A 21307-nucleotide genomic window follows, 5' to 3' on the forward strand; every position below is an offset into this window, starting at 1 on the left:
CTCTGTGTGCATTCAGAACTTTTGGAAAAATTATTTGTGTCTCACATTTATATTTAAATTAAATCACATCATTTGCATTAAATTAAGAGCTCTTAACTGGGCTCTATTTACTGAATGTTTTATGAAAACAGTAAAATATGTAAACTATATATTTTGATAGCCACTTTTCCTTGAAAGGGTTTTAAATCATCTACCAATTTCATTTACTGATATTAGCATGACAGTATTTGAAAGTTCAGCTAATTAAGTGAATAGATTGATGTGAAAACAAGATCAAAACTTATAGTCAGAATATCTGTGTATATATCATTTTTTTTGAAAATGTTAAATGGTGCCAAATCAGGTTCCTTGCCCAAGTACATTTATCATGTTGCATTTAATGTCTATTGCTCATTCTTATTTCAGGAAATCAGAGTTAGTATAATCCCCACAAATAGTATTATAAATTGCCATTTGGATGATTTTATTAAAGGTGGTAGTATTAATAGTAGCAGCAGCAGCATCCATAGCTATAATAGGAATTTTGCTTGTGATGATGTAGTAATCATTTAGTTGGTCCCAAAGTTTTGAAGTATGAATAACAGTAACAAAATATGTATTATAATTACTACCCAGAGGTCTTATTCCATATATTCTCAGTAAGTAAGTAATAGTTTTTCTGTCCTTGTCCAGAATGTATATAGGGAATACTTATGTAAAAATTATGACCCTGTCACTGGATATCACTTGAAATTTTAATTTTTCTTTTTCAAACCATGGGAAACAGGCAGATAATACTCGTTTAGGGTTTAGAGAAATTCCTTAGGCAACTCATTAAGATGGTCTGGATTACACCCTGTTTTTTCTTAGATTAATGGGAGAGGCTCCACCGTGTGTCAGAATCAGAACGCACTGTTCTTTTCATGTGAACTATCTACAGAGTTTCTGTATAATTCATCATCCTAAGTAGGTCATTTCGTAAGAGGAGAGAGAGGGATTTAAAAATAATTCCGTAGCAACAGGTTCAAACCAGGCTTGTCCTGAGAAAAGTTGAGGAATTTTCATTTTGTGAATGAAAATTAGTTTATGGCAGTCGATTGATTCGCTTTAGGCAGAAGTATGTCATCATTGTGTTAAACATAGCTCCTCCTTTGATTGTATGACAGAGCCCCACTTGTCTTTTCTGATATTATCTCTCAAATAATAGGTAAAACCCTTTCTACATGAAAAAATATGTAATGTAGCCATGGAAGTACTTTCCTTATGCAATATTGTGTCATCAGAGGTCTTCATGGGGTACACTACATTAAGAGTTTAGAGGATGGGTCCCATATAGAAGGAACGGAATAGGGGTTGGGGGATGTTGGCCCTGAAACCGGGAAGGGGAATAACAGAGAAATGTAAATAAGAAATATTCAAGTTAATAAAGATAATAAAGAGTTTAGGAAGATATGATACATATGACATCAAAACATTCTTTATAAACTAGTTACAGTTAACCATAGATGCAGAAGCATCAGTGTGTAGTAGAGATGCCAAGATGAGATAGGGTCTGTTAGAGACACTTGAGAGAAAAATAGAGAAGCAAGTATTGTGAGGAGGGCGAATATAAGAGAGAAGCTTCGTGCAAAACAGTTGCTTGACACCTGTGAAACTAGAAGGTGAAGACAAGTTTAGATGGAATGTGTTGAGAATACATTGTTCTTGTAAGAGAGGCATAGTGGACAGGATGCCTTAGAAAGGGAAGCATCAGACAAGAATAGGTTCAGTACTGCACTGCCTTAGAGGAGCTACTGGTAGCTTAGGGCCTCTATAGTCTCCGTGCTGCTCCCAGGTGCCTGCAGCTGGATAGGATGGAGAGCAATGTTGTCAGGACAGGGAATTTATCAGTGGATTTCAGGGTCATCCTGATAATGTTGACAGAATAATGTTCTGCCTCTCCCTAGAAAAAAGCTCCATTTAATTATTTATATTTTTTTTTGATTTCTTTTTTTTTTTTTTTTTATTAACTTGAGTATTTCTTATATACATTTCAAGTGTTATTCCCTTTCCCGGTTTCCGGGCAAACATCCCCCTCCCCCCTCCCCTTCCTTATGGGTGTTCCCCTCCCAACCCTCCCACCATTGCCGCCCTCCCCCCATAGACTAGTTCACTGGGGGTTCAGTCTTAGCAGGACCCAGGGCTTCCCCTTCCACTGGTGCTCTTACTAGGATATTCATTGCTACCTATGGGGTCAGAGTCCAGGGTCAGTCCATGTATAGTCTTTAGGTAGTGGCTTAGTCCCTGGAAGCTCTGGTTGCTTGGCATTGTTGTACTTTGGGGGTCTCGAGCCCCTTCTAGCTCTTCCAGTTCTTTCTCTGATTCCTTCAATAGGGGACCTATTCTCAGTTCAGTGGTTTGCTGCTGGCATTCGCCTCTGTATTTGCTGTATTCTGGCTGTGTCTCTCAGGAGCGATCTACATCCGGCTCCTGTCGGTCTGCACTTCTTTGCTTCATCCATCTAGTCCAATTGGGTGGCTGTATATGTATGGGCCAAATGTGGGACAGGCTCTGAATGGGTGTTCCTTCAGTCTCTGTTTTAATCTTTGCCTCTCCCTTCCCTGCCAAGGGTATTCTTTTTCCTCATTTAAAGAAGGAGTGAAGCATTCACATTTTGATCATCCGTCTTGAGTTTCGTTTGTTCTAGGGATCTAGGGTAATTCAAGCATTTGGGCTAATAGCCACTTATCAATGAGTGCATACCATGTATGTCTTTCTGTGATTGGGTTAGTTCACTCAGGATGATATTTTCCAGTTCCAACCATTTGCCTACGAATTTCATAAACTCGTTGTTTTTGATAGCTGAGTAGTATTCCATTGTGTAGATGTACCACATTTTCTGTATCCATTCCTCTGTTGAAGGGCATCTGGGTTCTTTCCATTTTCTGGCTATTATAAATAAGGCTGCGATGAACATAGTGGAGCACGTGTCTCTTTTATATGTTGAGGCATCTTTTGGGTATATGCCCAAGAGAGGTATAGCTGGATCCTCAGGCAGTTCAATGTCCAATTTTCTGAGGAACCTCCAGACTGATTTCCAGAATGGTTTTACCAGTCTGCAATCCCACCAACAATGGAGGAGTGTTCCTCTTTCTCCACAACCTCGCCAGCATCTGCTGTCACCTGAGTTTTTGATCTTAGCCAATCGCACTGGTGTGAGGTGAAATCTCAGGGTTGTTTTGATTTGCATTTCCCTTATGACTAAAGATGTTGAACATTTCTTTAGGTGTTTCTCAGCCATTCGGCATTCCTCAGCTGTGAATTCTTTGTTTAGCTCTGAACCCCATTTTTTAATAGGGTTATTTGTTTCCCTGCGGTCTAACTTCTTGAGTTCTTTGTATATTTTGGATATAAGGCCTCTATCTGTTGTAGGGTTGGTAAAGATCTTTTCCCAATCTGTTGGTTGCCGTTTTGTCCTAACCACAGTGTCCTTTGCCTTACAGAAGCTTTGCAGTTTTATGAGATCCCATTTGTCAATTCTTGATCTTAGAGCATAAGCCATTGGTGTTTTGTTCAGGAAATTTTTTCCAGTGCCCATGTGTTCCAGATGCTTCCCTAGTTTTTCTTCTATTAGTTTGAGTGTGTCTGGTTTGATGTGGAGGTCCTTGATCCACTTCGACTTAAGCTTTGTACAGGGTGATAAGCATGGATCGATCTGCATTCTTCTACATGTTGCCCTCCAGTTGAACCAGCACCATTTGCTGAAAATGCTATCTTTTTTCCATTGGATGGTTTTGGCTCCTTTGTCAAAAATCAAGTGACCATAGGTGTGTGGGTTCATTTCTGGGTCTTCAATTCTATTCCATTGGTCTATCTGTCTGTCTCTGTACCAATACCATGCAGTTTTTATCACTATTGCTCTGTAATACTGCTTGAGTTCAGGGATAGTGATTCCCCCTGAAGTCCTTTTATTGTTGAGGATAGCTTTAGCTATCCTGGGTTTTTTGTTATTCCAGATGAATTTGCAAATTGTTCTGTCTAACTCTTTGAAGAATTGGATTGGTATTTTGATGGGGATTGCATTGAATCTGTAGATTGCTTTTGGTAAAATGGCCATTTTTACTATATTAATCCTGCCAATCCATGAGCATGGGAGATCTTTCCATCTTCTGAGGTCTTCTTCAATTTCTTTCTTCAGTGTCTTGAAGTTCTTATTGTACAGATCTTTTACTTGCTTGGTTAAAGTCACACCGAGGTACTTTATATTATTTGGGTCTATTATGAAGGGTGTCGTTTCCCTAATTTCTTTCTCGGCTTGTTTCTCTTTTGTATAGAGGAAGGCAACTGATTTATTTGAGTTAATTTTATAACCAGCCACTTTGCTGAAGTTGTTTATCAGCTTTAGTAGTTCTCTGGTAGAACTTTTGGGATCACTTAAATATACTATCATATCATCTGCAAATAGTGATATTTTGACCTCTTCTTTTCCGATCTGTATCCCTTTGATCTCCTTTTGTTGTCTGATTGCTCTGGCTAGAACTTCAAGAACTATATTGAATAAGTAGGGAGAGAGTGGGCAGCCTTGTCTAGTCCCTGATTTTAGTGGGATTGCTTCAAGTTTCTCTCCATTTAGTTTAATGTTAGCAACTGGTTTGCTGTATATGGCTTTTACTATGTTTAGGTATGGGCCTTGAATTCCTATTCTTTCCAGGACTTTTATCATGAAGGGGTGTTGAATTTTGTCAAATGCTTTCTCAGCATCTAATGAAATGATCATGTGGTTCTGTTCTTTCAGTTTGTTTATATAATGGATCACGTTGATGGTTTTCCGTATATTAAACCATCCCTGCATGCCTGGGATGAAGCCTACTTGATCATGGTGGATGATTGTTTTGATGTGCTCTTGAATTCGGTTTGCCAGAATTTTATTGAGTATTTTTGCGTCGATATTCATAAGGGAAATTGGTCTGAAGTTCTCTTTCTTTGTTGTGTCTTTGTGTGGTTTAGGTATAAGAGTAATTGTAGATTCGTAGAAGGAATTCGGTAGGGCTCCATCTGTTTCAATTTTGTGGAATAGTTTGGATAATATTGGTATGAGGTCTTCTATGAAGGTTTGATAGAATTCTGCACTAAACCCATCTGGACCTGGGCTCTTTTTGGTTGGGAGACCTTTAATGACTGCTTCTATTTCCTTAGGAGTTATGGGGTTGTTTAACTGGTTTATCTGTTCCTGATTTAACTTTGATACCTGGTATCTGTCTAGGAAATAGTCCATTTCCTGAAGATTTTCAAATTTTGTTGAATATAGGTTTTTATAGTAAGATCTGATGATTTTTTGAATTTCCTCTGAATCTGTAGTTTTGTCTCCCTTTTCATTTCTGATTTTGTTAATTTGGACGCACTCTCTGTGTCCTCTCGTTAGTCTGGCTAAGGGTTTATCTATCTTGTTGATTTTCTCAAAGAACCAACTTTTGGTCCTGTTGATTCTTTCTATGGTCCTTTTTGTTTCTACTTGGTTGATTTCAGCTCTGAGTTTGATTATTTCCTGCCTTCTACTCCTCCTGGGTGTATTTGCTTCTTTTTGTTCTAGAGCTTTTAGGTGTGCTGTCAAGCTGCTGACATATGCTCTTTCCTGTTTCTTTCTGCAGGCACTCAGCGCTATGAGTTTTCCTCTTAGCACAGCTTTCATTGTGTCCCATAAGTTTGAGTATGTTGTATCTTCATTTTCATTAAATTCTAAAAAGTTTTTAATTTCTTTCTTTATTTCTTCCTTGACCAGGTTATCATTGAGTAGAGCATTGTTCAATTTCCACGTATATGTGGGCATTCTTCCCTTATTGTTATTGAAGACCAGTTTTAGGCCGTGGTGGTCCGATAGCACGCATGGGATTATTTCTATCTTTCTGTACCTGTTGAGGCCCGTTTTTTGACCAATTATATGGTCAATTTTGGAGAAAGTACCATGAGGAGCTGAGAAGAAGGTATATCCTTTTGCTTTAGGATAGAATGTTCTATAAATATCCGTTAAGTCCATTTGGCTCATGACTTCTCTTAGTCTGTCGACATCACTGTTTAATTTCTGTTTCCATGATCTGTCCATTGATGAGAGTGGGGTGTTGAAATCTCCCACTATTATTGTGTGAGGTGCAATGTGTGTTTTGAGCTTTAGTAAGGTTTCTTTTACGTATGTAGGTGCCCTTGTATTTGGGGCATAGATATTTAGGATTGAGAGTTCATCTTGGTGGATTTTTCCTTTGATGAATATGAAGTGTCCTTCCTTATCTTTTTTGATGACTTTTAGTTGGAAATTGATTTTATTTGATATTAGAATGGCTACTCCAGCTTGCTTCTTCTGACCATTTGCTTGGAAAGTTGTTTTCCAGCCTTTCACTCTGAGGTAGTGTCTGTCTTTGTCTCTGAGGTGTGTTTCCTGTAGGCAGCAGAATGCAGGGTCCTCGTTGCGTATCCAGTTTGTTAATCTATGTCTTTTTATTGGGGAGTTGAGGCCATTGATATTGAGAGATATTAGGGAATAGTGATTATTGTTTCCCTTTATATTCATATTTGGATGTGAGGTTATGTTTGTGTGCTTTCATTCTCTTTGTTTTGTTGCCCAGACGTAATTATTTATATTTTATGGCTAGAAATTCATTTCAGAACACTTTTTGGTATAGACAAAGCAGAAGTTTATTTTTAGGCTGTGATCTCTACTATATTAGGCCCTCTATTCATTAATTTTATAAATTATATATTGGAAAATTATATAATACTAGTAAATGAAGAATAATGTCTGTGGTTTAACATGTATAAAGTATTGAGTATATATATATATATTACCTGTTTTCTTAGTAAATACTTAGAATCACTTTAAACATAAATGATAGACAAACTGCTTAATGTTATGTTCATATGCTCTTGTGCTCATGCTGTATTTTTATAGTTTTGGTAAATAATTGTAGAGAATGAATTCAAGACCTCATGCATGCTAGGCACGTGCTGGAGTTCTCAGCTGCTTTGCTAAGTTCCTAGCCCCGTTTTTCAGATTATTTATAAGCATTAATTGATGACACATGAACAATTTATTATTTGAATATTTAATTATTTACTAAGACATACTCATATTATAAAATGTCTGCTGTTTCTTAACTCAATAAACTCTGTTGTGTATGATATTTTTCAGTATTATTTGTTTGACTACATATGCTCTGTTTTAAGAAATCTTCGCTCTCTTGCTCTCTCTTGCTCTCTTGCTCTTACCCTCTTTCCCCTTTGTCCCTTCTCTCTCCCCATTCCCCTCCCCCTTGTCTCCACATGCTCAACTCCTCTACTCTTCTATTTCTTGACTACTCTTTCTCTTTCTCTGTCTTACTACCCTTAACCCCCTCCCCATGCCCTGAATAAACTCTATTCTATACTAAAAAAAAAAGAAAGAAAGAAAGAAATCTTCAAAAGTCATGTAAACCATGCTATTTGTCTTTGCCCTTTCCAGAATTTCTCACATTTTAAAGACATGGTAATTTCTCCTTAAATGAATGAAAACTGTGTGTTGGAGACTAAGCTCCTTAGAAAGTCTTTTTTCACAGAGAAGGTGTGATTCCTTAATATTCACACTTTCAGAAGTGTGATCCCTTGAGGTTATTATTTTACTTTCTTGGAACCAAAGGATAGACAAGGAAGCATTCTAGACTTACATTTTTCAATAAGCTTCATATATACCTTTTATTGTATGTTCCTCCAAATTAGCAAATTCACATCCCACCACCTTTTCAGGATAAACTGCTTTTAGCTTATAAAAATTTTTAGAAACAAAAAAATAAACAAATCTTCTTTATATTATTCAACCCATAATGCATCCTGTAAATCAAACCCTTTCGTATCTATGAGATAGGATGTATGTGTTTTCCCCAGAATTAATGCCTATTAAATGATATATATGTTAAAGAAACCAACACAATATAAGGGTAGGCAAAAGTACTTAAAACCATTGGTATTTAATAGGTACAGTAGCTGATAATAATAATGAAACCGTTAATTATCATTGTACACAATTAGGAAAATTGCATAATCAAGGCTCAAAGAGTCTTTGAGGTTGCATTTGCATGAATTTAAATTGCTTATAGACTTCTTTGAGAATGAGTCCAGAAAACTTCTAACGTTAGTAAAGGAAATTTAGTAATGAATTCTTACTTCCTATTGTTGCCCAAAATATGTTGACTTTACAGTAATCTCCCAACTGTTTACAAGATCTACACAACCACTTGAATATAGTAGTTATGTTTCAAAAATGGAATTTTTCACTATATAAGTAAGACTACCATGATATTAAAATACTCTTAAAAAAATCCCGAAACTGATTTGGATAGCTTCAAAGAAGGTGTAGTGAAATTAGAATTAATTAAATTTCTTTTATATAATGAGATAAAATAAGGTTTTCTGCTGCATATTGAAGGAATAATATAACTCACTAAAACTTTGTTTATCAAAGTTTATCATATAAACTAGGGTGAAAAACCTTTAACTTACTGAGAGATTAGACTGCAATTATGTTTTAAGAGAAGGTTACATTCTTATATGTTCAGTGTCTCTTCCACAAATGCCAAACATTTAATTTTATATATCATAAATTGAGAGATGAAAGGGAGTTTAAAACATAGCTTATTAACAGTGTCTCTGCTACTAGAAGTTAAACAATTTACAATAAGATTGCAAGATGTCTCACCAGTCTGAATTCTTAGAATTTCAGTGTTTTCAATGTCTTAGTTTACCTAAGTATATACTTACTTATTTTAGAGAAACAAATGAGATGTATCTCAGAAAATAATATATTATAAGAGGATAATTTGCAAAATACATAAAAGACAAGTGAAGGAATAAAATACTTGCATAAAATTCTAATAACTAAATATTCATGGAAGTTTATATTTTCATTATTTGTAATAGCTATTGCTTTATTTGAAGTGTAGGGGAAAGCCTTCATTTTCATTTGTAAATGTTCCTACTATGGAGGCAGTATTTCGTTATCTTTGCTGAGCAGTGCAACTGTCAGACTCTCATACCCACCAACAGATCAGAGTCAAAGAACTAATCTCTCAGGTGCTGTTCCCCCATCAATAATGTACTAGAATACCAATAATATGACAGAAGCATAGAACTATGCTCTGTCAATTACCTTGTGATTCTACAATGGAGATTTCCTAAGGGTGTAAAAAAAGTACATGTCATTATAATTCTTTTATCATTGAAGTAGGATGAACTGAAAGGCAAAGATTAGACTATGTCTTCCTGCGTTCGGGATGTGGCCTTGGTGAGAGAAACTGATAAAAGTTGGAGAAAACAATGAGAGGCAAGAATCACAAGTATATGTCTTCTTGTTTCCTAAGATAGATAGGAAATGAAAACCAAAAAGACCATGGTGACTTTATAAGTAGGAAAAAGCCAGGGTAAAGTGTGTTGGTTGCAAACTGATCTGAAAACCTTGTAACTTGCAAGCCTGGGCTACGTGACCACTATAATTCTGTTATGGCTTGTCCATACCACCTTCATTCTTGGACCAAAGAGACCAACTGCCCTTTTATACAACTAGTTATATTCCATGGGAAATTGATATGACATTAGACTTCTGCTTGGATATGATTAATAATTTACTTTTCAAAACCATGTAAAGAGTCAAATATTAGTTCCTGAGGCCAAGGTTTATATAATTCTCTTGCAGGAAAACAGACCAAGCCAGATGTTATTGGGCTGAGAAGTATGCCAGAATAGAAAAGAACAGACACACATTGAAAAGAAACTAAACACAACCAGCTCTTAGCTCAAAATATCAGAATCACTGCAGAGAGGATTTAGGAAACCAAATTCTTTAAAAGTAATCTTCCCTTTATTGTTTAAATTAATTGTGCATTGCTCAACATTTTGTACTGTTAAAAAATGACAGATAAAATTAATGCATGTGGATAACAGTCTCATCTTGGTCCATGATTTTGGAGGGTTCACCAAGTAATTGTTATCCATTAAGTTGGGTTAGTAAACCCACATGACACAGAGAAAAAAGCAATATTAGACACTCACTTTCCTCTTGGAAATCTTGAAGCGAGATGATAGGGAGACAAAGAGAATGATTGTCCACAATGCCTTTCAAAAGCATATCTCAATTATGTATTACATTAAGTAATATGTAATACATTATGTATTAACATTACAATCCACCTTCAAAGATACTATTACTTTTCAGTGGTTCCACAGACTGGAGGTCAAAGTTTTACCTATGGATGCACACACATTAAATTTACAAAAAATAGTGTGTATTTACTAATAATTTATGTCCATAGCAATAGATATCTAGTAATAGTGCATACTGGTATAAATATACTAAGATAAAACTGATGTAAGTGATTTAGAAGAGCACAGTTCCTTGAGTTTTTCAATGTTAGGTTAGGTATTGGACCTTGTTCACTGAATAACTAAAGGCTTAATAAAATAGAGTCTGTTGCCAAGTCTAGAATAAGTTCCATCAGACTAGAATGGGGTGGTTAAACTTCATGTAATAAAGAAATCCATTATTTCTATTTTCTATTTTTATCTATGTATAAGTAGTATAACCACATCTACACTTGTCTAACTTGAATATCTCTACCACTATTTGGCAACAAATTGAATTCTTATGCTTATTATAAATGGATCTGTGTTTGTATGTAGAGATGTAAGCAAATGCACATATGAGTATAGGAAAACAGTGTAGAAAAGAGTACACTACAGAAATGCGAAGAGGAAATGTTAAATGTATGGAGATGAGTAAGGACAGAATGTAGATCATGGGCCTGAGTTAGGACAAAGGATAAAAAGCTAATTCTTTTTCTAGCTCTAATTCTGTCTTGTCTAGTTTTTAGTCTGGTGGTCTTTAATGAAAGAATTAGAAATACAAACTTTTACTCCTTGTTTCTTTATATGCTTTCTTGATTCTTGTAATACATGTGTTAAATATTTTGCTAAATTATTATACATTTCCTTATGATTATTCATTACCAGGTCACCACATATGTTTTGGGTATTAAATCCTGAATAAGTCTAGGGAGCAACATTCATATTTTTATGGATAATCTGTTTAGGTTATGAGCAGTTTAAAGACAAATTCAATATTTGCTTTAGCATGCTTAATGTGTATTATTTTTAATGTATTTCTTATTTTAGTATTAGCTCGTAAGTTACTGCAGTTTAAACTAATATATATGTTTACCCTGTATTCATACTGCCATAGAAGTTACAATTTTGAAGTAACTTACATATTTATAAATATACCTTTTGATAAAACTTTTTCTGCAAAACATTCTCTTTGAATCATTTAGCATTGATAAAGCAGATGATGAAGATGATGAAGATTTAACTATGAACAAAACATGGGTCTTGGCACCTAAAATTCATGAAGGAGATATCACACAGATTCTCAACTCTTTACTTCAAGGCTATGATAACAAACTTCGTCCAGATATAGGCGGTAAGTCTGAAGTATCAGTCTCAGATCTTGATGGCTTCACTGGTGGTAATTTAGTCATTATCTCAGATCCAATAGATGTTTCTGTTATGGTTGACGGTTGTTAGACGCTGTGGTCACAGTCTTTAAGGAGTTCCTGGTCTGAGGGGAAACAGGAAACAAAACAATTTTAATGTGGTTTTGTGTCAATTGGTACTATAAAAGGTGTTGGCAAGGAGTTTTGATTAAGTGCTTTGGAAAGACCAAGGAGAATCATAAAAGTGATGGTGCTGAAAAATAATTGATGCTTCTAAATTTCTGGCAAAGGAACACATTTTACTAACACAGGACTCTAAGAAGTGATGGCAAAGTGACTGAAGAAATCAACTCTATTCAACATTGTCTCTCTAACGCCCTGGCAACTATGTCTGCATTATTTAACAGAAGGTCCTCACATTAGCTGCAAAGAAAAATCAAATAAACAAATAAAAAAATCTACAAAAACTTTAATTGAAATTGTCTTAAAATTACAGTTAGCAACAAAATCCATACAGGTACAAAACTTTCCCAAGCTTATTATACTTAATGGTGCACTATTTTTCCTTGAAACTATTATAAGACATATGCTTAAATATAATAGATATCTTTGAACAGTACTTTAGGAACAGTAATTGAATTTTCCCAGAATGTACAGTCAGTCTACGTGAATAAAATCAATTTGGTGTACATACTCAAAGTTGATTAACCATTATCTATTGTACAATAACACTGTATTTGTTTTAATAATATAAGGATGCGATTATCTTCACAGTGATGACCACTTCTTTAATTTCATTAAGAAGTCCCATGGCAGGACTGGAATGCAGTATACAATAGTTTTGGTTTGTTTCTGATCCCAGAGGTCGAATTCACATTTCACTCGTAATAAGAATGCTGACAGCTTTGAGACTGCTTGCTACACTCTCCTTTTATATTGCAAGGGTTTTTATTCCCCTAAACCTTGAAATATTTTCTGATATAAAGAGTGTATTTTATCCGTATTTTCTACAAGAAATTTTAGCCACATATAAATTAATATATATTCATATATACATATACATACATATATGTATATATATGTATACATAAATATATGTCTGTATGTAAATATATATTAAATATAAATAAATTATATATAAATATATATAATTTAGGGTGCAACTTCTCCATTCTTTCATCTATTCGCATGTTTACCCCAATGTAAAGCGCACACACTAACTTACAGCTCATAACTCATTTAATAAGATTATACCTGTGTCTGTGTAGGAGACTGATTGACCACGTTGATCTTTGTATTGTCTCTGTGTTTTTAAAAATGTTTTTAATGACATGGACTAATGAGTTACACTTGACATCTCTTTTATTCTCTGGAAATCTGACATGAATGTACATACTTTCTTAAATATTTAAAAAATATCTTATGAGATTTATGATCGAATAGAATAGTATATGTGGAAAATATCTGCAATATGTAAAAGTTTTATTAGATTACATTCAAAGTTAAAATGTCTGTGCAAGTTTTGATTGTAACCATTACAATTCATATGCTATATTTTTAAATTATTCATCTTAAATAATTTTATTTTCTATTTTTATATTTTAATGTTCCTGGGGCATTAGTGTTTTCATTTTCATTCATCTTATTAACAATCTGCTTCTTCATTTATGAAAAAATTTGAAGGTTTTCAATTTTATTTTTATATCAGGTCCAGTCATTTATTTGCCAATTTTCTGTGGTGAATAATTGCAGGACCACTTTGCTGATGTAAAATATTGGATTTTTTACTTTAGTACTTATACATATCTCTTTTCCTACAATACATTAATGTTGAATCAATAAAATCTGTACGTAGACTCAATAATCTGCAATGTTAACATTCAAAGCTCAATTTAAGAGAAATTAATACAAAAACATTGACATAAGGCTACTATTTAATCTATTTATTCTATCAGATCTTCTAACCTTATGCCTCTTTGACATTCTGCAGTATTTGTATTTATATGACCTAAGTGAATTAATAGAGAAAAAGAAACAGTCTTCTTTGGTTAACCAGAATCAAGCAGTCAGGCCTAAAATCACAGACAGACAGACACACGCACACACACACACACACACACACACACACACACGCACACGCACACACACACACACACGCACACACACACACACACACACTCATACACATATTTGCACACACAGGAATCACAAAAAAATCTCAAACTGTAAGCCAAATTATTTATTCAAAGATATGTAAAAAAAATAAGAAATTAAAAGAAGCCCAACATGCACACATACACATATGCATACATATGACATACATAAATACACATATACATTTATTTATGTATTTATTTGTTGGTTGCCTTTGTTTGTTTGAAGTAGGTATCAGTCACAGATAGCCTGTGGGTTATGGATGAGATCCTGTATCCCCTTCTTGCTTCAGCTCTAAGATCGCATTTGCTTCAGCTCTAGGACCTCATTTGCTTCAGACCATTCTGGCCCTGTTAATGTTGCTCTAGTCTCTTTCTGAGTTCATATTTGGGCCAGCTCTGCTGTGTCTCGAAGGCCTTGGGTTCTTTGGTATACTCCATCCACTCTGGCTTCACCACTGCCTCTGCAGGCCAGTGCTCTGAGCCATGAGGGGAGGGGCTTAATGGAGGCATCCCATTGACGATTGCAACTGGGAACAAGGTGGAGTACAGAGATTCAAAGGAAGAAAGAGACAGTGGAAAATTAGGTCATTATATTTTAACTTAAAGAAAGAGGCAAAGAGTACTGGCCATTATAGTGTCTTTAAGTGTGAATTTGCCTAATAGTTTTGTTGCAGTCGTGCTAACCTTTTCGCCGAGAGTCCCAGAGCACTGATTTGATCCCTTTCAGTGCATTACATCAGGAAGACACAGTGCTCGGGCTGCTCCATCCCAGTCCAACTTATTGCTTGTGATATGAACATTGTTAACATACTTAATCAAACCTTTCATGTGTCTCTACTTCAAAGCTTCTATGTTTCTCCTTACTGATTAATTTATTTTAAAGTGATACCGTGAAACTGCAAAACTTTCCAGCACAGTCTTGTCCATGATTCTTGAATCATCAGTGAGTCATGCCTGTGACATTCGTTACTGTCCCGTCTTCCAAACAGACTCAGTATTTCCATTATTTATTCTGTGCACATCGACTGTGATTCTATCAAAAGGTACAGTGGCTCTTTCTTTCTCTTGGTATTGCTAACCTATGATTACCATCATCAACAAAGACCATGAGCAATTATTTTGTTTTATGCTTCATAATCCGTCATTGTTATTATTTATTGTGTTGTACAATGTGAAGCGTTCAGCTAGAGGAGCCTTTTATAACTTGTCCTCTTTGCTTTTGTAAGTGTCCCTATTGTTTTATAAGCTCATGATTTCTCTTCCTCTCATCAGACATTCCAGCTCATCTTGACCTAGAACTACAATTCACTCATCCTCCAAGAGCATCGAGTTCTCTTGGACTTTTATTTGGTTTTTGGAGTGACATTTAGAATTTAAATCTAAGCCTTAGGTGTATTCATTACTACTGTGTCATTTTTTATCCTCTTTGTGGACTATGATAGAAAATTACATGTTTTCTACACACATTCCTAGGCATCAATACTCATAGATATTTCCTTTATACATGCATGATGAGGCATAATTTTGTTCTGTAGTTTTGGCTTAAATACAAATATCGCAGCATTCATTCTAGCCCTTGGCTCCTTATTTCTAACAGCTTCTTTTTCCAAGGCAAGATTCTCATGTCTCTACAATATATCCTCATCCTTAGCCCTCATAAGTATATATGATTTTAGAACTTAATGTATCTCTATGAATTTTATGCTTCATATGTAGTTTACTCACACATTTTTAATTAATTCCTGGATTCGGTATAAATTCTAAATCTATCTATATTTTCCAATTTTTTTTTCATTTTTTATTGGATTCTTTTATTCTGTTGACTCAATATCATAAATTATTTTATTTATTACTTGAGTTATTTTCTTATTATACATGGTATTTTAAGCATATATTTTTCATTTTCCAGCATACTTTACATACTAGAAATACTTATTATTATAGTTTATAATATATAGTTTGTAATACAGTAATTATTCCAGCCCATCTTGACCTGAAGTAGAATTTTCTCATCCTCTGAGGACATTGAGATCTTTTGTACTTTTATTTGGCTTTTGGAATGATGTTTAGAAATTGAGGTCTAAGCCTTAGATGTATTTAAAACTATTACACTGCTAATATATAATATATTTTAAAGCTACAATCATCTCATGATTCTATATTATCTTTGACTTTTAGAGTTACCTGAGCTGACATGCCTGTGTGTTTGAATACATCAAGTTTACTACCCATATATTGGTCCTAAATTTTTTGTTATTTTTATGGAAATTGTAAAGTATTTGTAAAGTTGCTTGAAAAACCTGACATCTTGATAAGATTGAATTTCCCCAGAGAAACTCAGTTTGTGATTTCTAAGAGTAATTAAAATATTTCCCATGTGTTTTTTCTTATGCGTACTGCATATAGTCTGAGGTATTTATTAATATTATAAGCAATGTTTCTTTCAACCATCATACCAAGGAACATTTATTTATAAATACTCATTATGTATCCCGCTATTTCATAATTTTATTTTAGTCATCATTTTATGAATTTTCAGATGATGCTCTCATAGCATATGTAGATAATTAACCCCCTGCTTCATCAGTTAATATGCAATCCCATTTAATAATGCTCACTAGTAGTCTACTTGTCTTCATATGTTCTGCTATCTCACAGAAAACAGTATTTTCAATTCACTTCATTTGGGTCCAATATATTATCCTATTTCTGCATTGTTAAACTTAAGCTTTTATCCTTTTAATCAATAATCTTTCTTGTCATTTTTGATACTTTGAGTGATTCTCTCTGTGGGTAGATTTTCCTCACATCATTTCTGAGTGGGAAGCCTTTTCTGTTGACTTGATCTTTAGTGTAGAAAATACAGATGCAAAAGCCTGGGTCTACTCTTTCTTTACTGAGTTCCCCTTAATAGCAGACTTTGCCCCAGGCATGATCAGCTATTCCATTTGGAAAAGTGAGATGACAGTTCAATACTCTATCCCTTGAAACTTATTTGATTTTAAGTTGTTCTTTCTGTGATGGTGTCCTTTGAATTTTTTTTTAATATTTCAAAAGAGTAGTTTTATAATATATACCCAAGAATCATTCTGTTTAGTTACCTGGAATTCCCCCAAACATTTAATTGTTCTAAAAAATCTGTTTTTCTGCTTTTAATGCCAGGAAGACCCATTTGTTTGTTTGTTTGTTTGTTTCACATGATTTCATTCTTATTTGTATTCCAATGCAATGATTTCTTCGCTAATTTAATTATCAATAAGTTTCTCACACTTGCTTACTCTGTGTTTATCATGTATTTACCTCTGTAATGATTATGCTCTATTACTAAATTTTTAAAGTATTCACTAGTGGTCATCCTGTGATTCCATTTTTAAATACAAGCAGCAACTGGCTTCTGCTGGTTTTTTTTTTTTTTTTGGACAGGGACTGTGCCTCAGGCTTACCTTACCAACTGAATTTCCTTGAAATTTTGATCCAAATTGATTATAGTTCTTTCTAGAATTCTTGCTTGAATACAGGCTACTCTGAGTATATTCCTTTGAGGTCTCTACAGCTTACTTTTTGTAATGTTTTTCCCCATGTTGCATTATTATGACTTTAAATCATTTTTGAAATAATCCTTTTGTCTAATTATCTTGTGATTTGTAGATATTTTTACCATAGCTTCAATCCATTGATGTTCTCATGTGACTGTATACACAGTATTAATGGTTTTAGTGGCTGGGATGGCGATGTTTCTTTTGTATTGGGCAAGGATTAAATGACATTCATATTATTGGATTCTGTTCCTTTGTAGAAACATATAATTCTCCTTTTGCTATTTTTCTCTTTCCCCATTCAATTTTTAAAACATGTTTCTATTTTCACTTTTGACATTGTGCTCTGCCCAGAAACACCTTGTTTTGAAGAATGTTCTTTTATAACACACTTAGTCATAGATTTCTTTTTTCTTACCATTTGTTCTAGTCTCAAAACACGTTCTTAAGTACCTTCAGATTGATGACACACAAGTTCTTGTAATGGGATTTTGACATCATTCTGAAGCTTGTTACGGACTTCCTTCTCTCACAAACCTCATTTCATTCTGTTAACAGAAGAAAAGCCGCACAGAGGATGAGGCAATGTTTGGGGTATTTCTAAGAGAGTTTGATTTCAATTCTGTACCCCCATCTCACCTCTTTCCCTGTCTTTTTCTGATTCTGTCTATCCCCAGAAAGCCATTTTGGAATTTGAGCATAAATGCTTTCTTTCCTTTCTGCACGACGACATTTCCCATTTTGTTGGAAATGTTGAAACCTTGGGGAGAGCTATACACATTACATTAAGTGCTACTTTGGCCACACAGTTTAGTCTTCTTTAATTTCTTCTCTGACATATGGGAAATTAAATGAATATTGGCTAATTCTAATAGTCGAGAAGTGTTTTAGAAATATTCTTATCACTGACCATTTATTTCTACTGAACAAGAGTGATGTACATTGTCTGGGTCTAAGACTTGTATTCAGAACCTGATTCCTTGGTTTCACAGAGATCCCTGAAGTAACTGAAAAGGTTTCCACATTATCATAAAAGCCTACTAACTTGTTATATTCACTTTGTCAGATAACTTCAGCACACAAGTGCCTGAGGACTTTTCATGCAGGATGCCCAACTCTACTCCAAGTTATTTCCCTTGCTGCAGATAAATCCCGGCTACCTCACAGCACTTACCCATATTTTTATCTAACTTAGTGAAATAGCACAAGTGGCTTGATGGACCTGAAGTTTTCTTTGTTGAAGGATGTTCAATCACAATTCAATATCTTTAATATTACGGGGATTCTTCAGTAATTCCTATGAGCTCTCTTAAGGCTATCACTGTCTTCACATTGCTTGCATTTTAAAACACCTGTTTCCCCAGGTTTTTCCTCATCTCTGCATTATTGTGTAAACTAACATCCAAAGTATTTCATATAGAAGTGAGGTTATCACCATATCTTTACATTTATTTTTAGTTTCTGTATATCCTATACAAACATCAGAATCATAACTATAACACTAATATATTGATATTGATTATACAAGTCCCATTTCTGTTTTTTTTTTTTTATTAACTTGAGTATTTCTTATATACATTTCGAGTGTTATTCCCTTTCCCAGTTTCCGGGCAAACATCCCGCTCCCCCCTCCCCTTTCTTATCGGTGTTCCCCTCCTCACCCTCCCCCCATTGTCCCCCTCCCCCCAACAGTCTAGTTCACTGGGGGTTCAGTCTTAGCAGGACCCAGGGCTTCCCCTTCCACTGGTGCTCTTACTAGGATATTCATTGCTACCTATGAGGTCAGAGTCCAGGGTCAGTCCATGTATAGTCTTTAGGTACTGGCTTAGTCCCTGGAAGCTCTGGTTGCTTGGCATTGTTGTACATATGGGGTCTCGAGCCCCTTCAAGCTCTTCCAGTTCTTTCTCTGATTCCTTCAACGGGAGTCCTATTCTCAGTTCAGTGGTTTGCTGCTGGTATTCGCCTCTCTATTTGCTGTATTCTGGCTGTGTCTCTCAGGAGCGATCTACATCCGGCTCCTGTCGGTCTGCACTTCTTTGCTTCATCCATCTTGTCTAATTGGATGGCTGTATATGCATGGGCCACATGTGGGGCAGACTCTGAATGGGTGTTCCTTCAGTCTCTGTTTTAATCTTTGCCTCTCTCTTCACTGCCAAGGGTATTCTTGTTCCCCTTTTAAAGAAGGAGTGAACCATTCACATTTTGATCATCTGTCTTGAGTTTCATTTGTTCTAGGCATTTAGGGTAATTCAAGCATTTGGGCTAATAGCCACTTATCAGTGAGTGCATACCATGTATGTCTTTCTGTGATTGGTTTAGCTCACTCAGGATGATATTTTCCAGTTCCAGCCATTTGCCTACGAATTTCATAAAGTCGTTGTTTTTGATAGCTGAGTAATATTCCATTGTGTAGATGTACCACATTTTCTGTATCCATTCCTCTGTTGAAGGGCATCTGGGTTCTTTCCAGCTTCTGGCTATTATAAATAAGGCTGCAATGAACATAGTGGAGCACGTGTCTTTTTTATATGTTGAGGCATCTTTTGGGTATATGCCCAAGAGAGGTATAGCTGGATCCTCATGATTCCTTTGGTAATGTGTTTACAGCTTAAGGATTCAGTGAAATTCCAAAATCTTTTTGTCTCTATTTGTGAATTTACCAAATTAGTAATAAATGAATAAATTCTGAAAAAAGTATCTCAAAAATTATGGTCCCTGACTCAATTCAGTAAATGGGCAAAATCTTGTTAAATAAACCAGAGTTAGACATTCTAGTAAAATTTGAACACTGGCTCTCCTAACTGAGCAATGTGGCTAAAATAGTTCCTTGGAGAAGTAATTTTCAGATATTTGAATCCATAAAGAAATTTGAAAAAAATCATAAAACTCTGACCATGATTTGGTAATTAAAATTAAAATTTTGGAAGGAATATGAAAATGTGAAAACAAGAGTTGTGAAATCTCCTTAGTCAATGTGGTTCTTTGCGTGGAATTGGGTTTGTATCATTTGCAAACAATATATTTGGTTTCTATATGAAATATAATTCATAAACATAGTTTTAAAACATTTGTTATGTAAAATGTTTCAATCAATTATATAGTTTAAATGATTTAAAGACTATTTTGTGACAATGAGAAAAGTCTGTAAAAATGTCCTCCATTTATTATAGGTTTGACTTAGACGAACTGCCTTAATAAAAGAAGATACATCCAGATGAAAGCAGAATTCTTATAAAATAAAATAAATGTTCAAGTCAACATTATTAAAAATATTGAAATTCTCCTGAAACATTCTGAAAGGGATTGGAAAAGTGCTTCCAAGAATTCATGATCAGAACCCTCTGTGGAGAAAAGACTTATTTTCATTCTCTTACGTAGATGGTCAAGTTAACCTGAAACTCTGTTCTTTTTGTATATTTATTCCTCCTGGGATGTCTCTTACTGTCTTGGTGTGTATTTATAGGAGTATGTTTATCCGAAATGGGAGCCCAGCATGAACATGCCAAGATAGCTGTTGCAAGGTCTGTGAGGCGCTAATCCTATGCAAAGAAACATAGACAACTGAGGAAAGCTTGGAGCAGGAGAGATGGTCATTCACAAGGAGAGCACTCAAAATGGATGTCCACTGCCACATGGTGATCTCTGCAAACATACACAGAAGCAATAGTGACAGAGCAGATATATTTAGGGATATACATATATACATTCATGCATGTGATAATTATAAGTGAGAAAAAGAATTCATGAATTTGAAGAGTGCTGGGTAGATAAAAGGTTTAGAAGAAAGAAATGGAAAGGAGAAATGTCATTATATTATAATCTCCAAAATAAATAAAATTTATAACAAACCAGTGAGGAATATTTAAAGCCACAGCTCAGAAAGGAACTTTACAGAACTAATGCAGGCCATTCTCAGTTTCTTGTTAGTGTATGGGTCTCTTGTTTGTTGTTAGACTGTTTCAAGGAAGATCTTTGATAGATGTGGGTAGGGATGAATTAAACATAATCTGTGCTGACTCTTAAAAAATCACTTCATGAGGCCAAATGGCATTTCTCTCTAAAATGTTTTTCTCTCATATTGATCTGAAAATGTGTTTTCCTTTCTAAATATCATAGAAATGTTGCTGTTGTCCCATTTTGCATAACATGATGT

General features: G+C 34.9%; 1 protein-coding gene across 1 annotated transcript in view; it reads left to right on the top strand.

Moving 5' to 3' along the window:
- The window catches only part of Gabrg1 (gamma-aminobutyric acid type A receptor subunit gamma 1), a 75231-nt gene that overhangs the window by 14901 nt on the left and 39023 nt on the right, over window positions 1-21307 (top strand). The window contains 1 exon segment of the mRNA NM_080586.2: window positions 11301-11449. Within this exon segment, the coding sequence (NP_542153.1) occupies window positions 11301-11449 (149 nt within the window).

This window comes from Rattus norvegicus, chromosome 14 (genome assembly GCF_021556685.1).
Source record: "Rattus norvegicus strain SHRSP/BbbUtx chromosome 14, alternate assembly SHRSP_T2T, whole genome shotgun sequence".
Classification (NCBI taxonomy): domain Eukaryota; kingdom Metazoa; phylum Chordata; class Mammalia; order Rodentia; family Muridae; genus Rattus; species Rattus norvegicus.